General features: G+C 45.0%; 1 protein-coding gene across 1 annotated transcript; it reads left to right on the forward strand.

Moving 5' to 3' along the window:
- Window positions 1-118: 118 nt before the first annotated feature.
- LOC149187698 (uncharacterized) lies at window positions 119-1,126 on the forward strand. Its single transcript, XM_089409736.1, has one exon. It carries the CDS (start codon window positions 119-121, stop codon window positions 1,124-1,126), a length of 1,008 nt encoding a protein of 335 aa, XP_089265862.1.
- Window positions 1,127-4,207: the final 3,081 nt, after the last annotated feature.

The raw sequence follows: 4,207 nt of genomic DNA on the forward strand, positions 1-4,207 counted from the left end.
AGTGATGAAGATCGTCTCCTGGAACTGCAGGGGTATGGGGAGCAGAATAAAAGAAGAAGCTATAAGAAGTCTGATAAGAACAGAATCTCCCGACCTACTCCTCATCCAGGAGACTAAAATGGAGGACTATGCCTTCCTCCAGATCGGCAAGAAGTTGTGGAAACAAAGCGAAGGTCTAGCAGTATCAGCTCGAGGTGCTTTCGGTGGACTGGGTTCTATCTGGAATGCAAACAAATTTATAAAGATCAGAGAAGTTAAAAATACCCATTGGCTGTTCTCAAAAATCCATCACATAGAAACAGATATGACACTCTCCCTCTTCAATGTGTATGCTCCCGTCAGCTCAGCAGAGAAAAAGCACTGTTGGGATTCCATTAGGAATCTGGCAGATACTGAAGACTTAACCAATATTATCATAGCAGGGGATCTTAATCTAACATTATCAGTGGCTGAAAAACGCGGAGGAAGCATCGTCAGGGACCCGGCGCGGGAATGGGTTGAGGACTTGCTGCTCGATTGGGATATGATCGACATCAAGCCTTCGGCTGGGAAGTACACATGGACTAACAAAAGAATCGGACCTGGCCACATCGCTGCAAGGTTAGATAGATTTCTTGTCCAAAGCTCTTTTCTTCTTCTTGGTCTAGAATCTAGAATGCATATGATTCCTTGCAGTGTTTCCGATCACCACCCCATAAAACTCGAGCTTCTGGCTCATTCAGATCAAGGTCCCATTCCTTTCAAATTCAACACTCACTGGGCCAAGGAGCCGTACTTCTTGCCTCTGATAAAAGAAACCTGGAAGCTCCCTGTCAAAGGCTCTGCATTCTTTGTTTGGGAAGAGAAACTTAGGAGAGTCAAAACTGCTCTAAAGTCCTGGGTAAAATCATTACCAAATCCTGTTGTGGAAAGGAAAACGATCCAGGAGCGTCTTGAATCGCATCATTTGGCATCGGAAAACGCTGAGATCACTAAAGAATTACTTGACAAGGAGGCTAACCTTCAGCGCATGTTTCTTAGGGCTAGCTTGGCAGAGGAAGAGTTTTGGAGACAAAAATCCCGCAGTCTCTGGCTCAAGGCGGTAGATAGAAACTCTTCTTTCTTCCATAAGCAAGCTCAGGCCTGAAAATGTTTCAACTCCATCTCTGAAATCAAAGTTGAGACAACCATTCATAGAGACATAAAATGCATAAAAAACGTTGCCTTCACTCACTTCAAAAATCTCTACAGTGAAGAAGAGGCTGCCGATCATGCTCCTTCCATTGTGAATGAGGTGCCCTTCCTGATAACCGAAAGAAATAATCAATTCCTGGATGATGAGATTACTAACAATGAAATAAAAGCCTCGCTCTTCGCTATGGAACCGGACAAGGCCCCGGGCCCTGACGGTTTCACTGTCAAATTCATTCAGACCTGTTGGCAGATAGTGGAGAAAGACCTATGCAGAATGATAAGGAAATCCAAAGAGTTCCAGAAAATTGGGGGAAGCACCAATTCGGCCTTCCTGGCCCTCATTCCGAAGGAGAAAGGAGCCAACTCCTCCAGCCGGTTTCGCCCTATATCATTATGTAATATAGGTTATAAGCTGATCACGCAAGTTATTGCCAACAGATTAAAAACCATCCTTTCGAACATCATCCCTGCGAACCAGGGAGGATTTATCAAGGGAAGAAAGATTGTGGACAACTTTGTCCTGGTCCAAGAGGTAATCCACTCCAGTATGGTTCGTAAAGAGAAAGGTATGGCAGTCAAGCTAGATCTAGAAAGTGCCTTTGACAGAGTGAGACACAGTTTTCTATTCGAGGTCCTGCACAAATTTGGGTTTGGTTCCAAATTTTTCAATTGGGTTAAGGCCTGTATCAGCGAGCCCTGGATAGCCCCTCTGGTGAATGGGAGGGCCTCAGATTTCTTCAAAGCCTCTCGTGGTTTGAGGCAAGGGTGTCCTTTATCCCCCCTACTCTTTGTCCTTCAAGCTTCCGTCCTCAACTTCCTTTTGAACAAAAAGCAACAGGATCAAGAACTAATGGGTCTGAATATTGCAAGAGGTGTTAACAACATAAACCACGCGTTATTTGCGGACGATTCCCTCTTACTGGGTGCTGCCTCTATGTCCTCAGCTAAAAGTTTCAAAGAAGTGGTTGAAGAATACTGTGAAGAATTAGGAAGTAAGCTGAACAAAGGAAAAATGCCATATCTACTGCTGGAATACCCCTGCCTCCACATTGCAGGCCATCTCTAGTTGCTTCAGTTTCGCGGCTTCCTTTTCTTGGTCCTCCTTCAAGTATCTGGGTCTCCTTATCTTTTTACACCGTGCTGTCAACAGATATTGGTTGCCCTCGCTGGAAAAGTTCGAGTCTAAGATCCATTCCTGGGGTTTTAACTGGCTTAATCTGGCAGGTAAGTCAATTCTAATAAAAGCTGTCCTTAACAGCCTCCCCATTTACCAATTTTCAATGATGTTGGCCCATGTTGGAATTATGAAGAAAATGGAGGACCATATCAGAAAATTCTTTTGGAAAGGCGGGAAAGCCAATGAAAAGAAAATTCCTCTATTAAGCTGGACTAAAATCTCCATGCCCAGATTGGAAGGTGGACTAAACTTTAAGAACATTAGCATGCAAAACTTGGCGTTGGGTGCAAAAATGATCTGGAGGATTATTGCCCCAAAGCTGGGGTGGGCTCAGATCGCCTTGTGGAAAAAGTTCTTTCGTGGGCAGAGGAAAAGGTGTCTTGATCATCCCAGAGCAAACATTGGCTCACCTATTCAAAAGCTCTGGTGCAAAATCCTTCTCCCTAATCAATGATCACGCTGATTGGATCCCTGGCAATGGCAAGCAAATCAGAATTTGGGAGGATCGTATTATGGGCTGCGACCCTCTGTCTGATGATAGATCCCTGTCAGTGCTGAAAGACTGGATGCATAGTTCGAGGTTCAATACACTGTGGGATATATCTAAATGGGAGAATGGACACTGACTCAGTTGGATAAATTTTGAGGTTCCTCAGTCCCTATCCAAAGAACTGGCAATTTCCTCAGACTTCCTCAATGGTAAGGCTCCTATGAGCAGCAGAAAGCCAGACACTCGTGGTTGGGGCTCGTTGTCTGGGCGCTACTCCGTTTCTCAGGGATACAGGCAGCTCTTAGCGCATCCTCATGTTCCCTCAGACCCGAAACCATGGAAAGGAGTCTGGTACCAAAGTTCGCTTCCAAAAATCGACTATTTTTGTTGGCTTCTCTATCACCAACGTATTTTGACGGATGATAGACTCCACAAAAGAGGTTACCATGGCCCCTCTCGCTGTTCCTTATGTGGTGAACAGTCAGAAACCGCTGCGCATCTGATGCTGAACTGTAATTTCGTGGCCAATCTCTGGAATGCGGCCTTAGGCTCTTGGCGGGCAGACATCATCCTCCCCAATAATATTCCAGAGCTGTTCTCGAACTGGAAGACATCGTACCCTAGAGGCTTTCCCCAAAATGTTCACCTCAAAGCCGCCTGGTGTATTCTTCCAAAATTAATCTGTTGGTTCACCTGGCTGGAAAGAAATCAGAGGATTTTCAAAGATAAGAAGAGAGATCATAATATTGTCTGGGTTAAAATAAAAACTCAGCTAAAGGAATGTGTTGGTGATCAGTTGGATGGGGCAGGACTGAGTGACCTCGATGCAGCTTGGAGTGACTCCCTGGACCTCCGCTTCAATGAAATTGTCAGGCCTCCCGTTCTCCCTAAAGACTGGCAAATTCGTCTTAACGCCTCAGATTGCTTGGCTCTCTCTTCAAAGCAAGATCACATTATCCTTTTCTTCAATGGGGCTGCCAAAGGCAACCCGGGCAGATCCGGTGCTGGTGGAGTTGTTAAGAGAGCGGATGGCAAAATTGCTCTTAGATTTTCCTGGGGAGTGGGCTTCAACACCAGTATGCAAGCTGAAGCTCTGGCCCTTTTCCAAGGACCGAAACAACTTAAATCCCTCGGAATCAATGATGCAATAGTGATGGCAGACTCGAAGACTATCATAAAAACTTTCATAGACAGCTCTACCCCAACAGATCTAAGACTGTCCAGATTGATCACTAGAACAAGAACCTTATCAAACTCATTCTAGAGTTTGAAATTCTATCATGTCAAGAGAGATAATAAAAAAGAGGCTGACGCTGAAGCTAATAAAGCAGCTCTTCTCCCCCTCAGAGTCATTCTCAGAGATGGAG

Source organism: Pinus tabuliformis, chromosome 3_1, assembly GCF_031772625.1.
Source record: "Pinus tabuliformis cultivar Carrire ecotype Pingquan chromosome 3_1, CPIR1, whole genome shotgun sequence".
Classification (NCBI taxonomy): domain Eukaryota; kingdom Viridiplantae; phylum Streptophyta; class Pinopsida; order Pinales; family Pinaceae; genus Pinus; species Pinus tabuliformis.

What these genes read in the sequence shown, in the direction of transcription:
- LOC149187698 (XM_089409736.1), top strand. Translation starts at nt 119, where the DNA reads ATGGAGGACTATGCCTTCCTCCAGATCGGCAAGAAGTTGTGGAAACAA.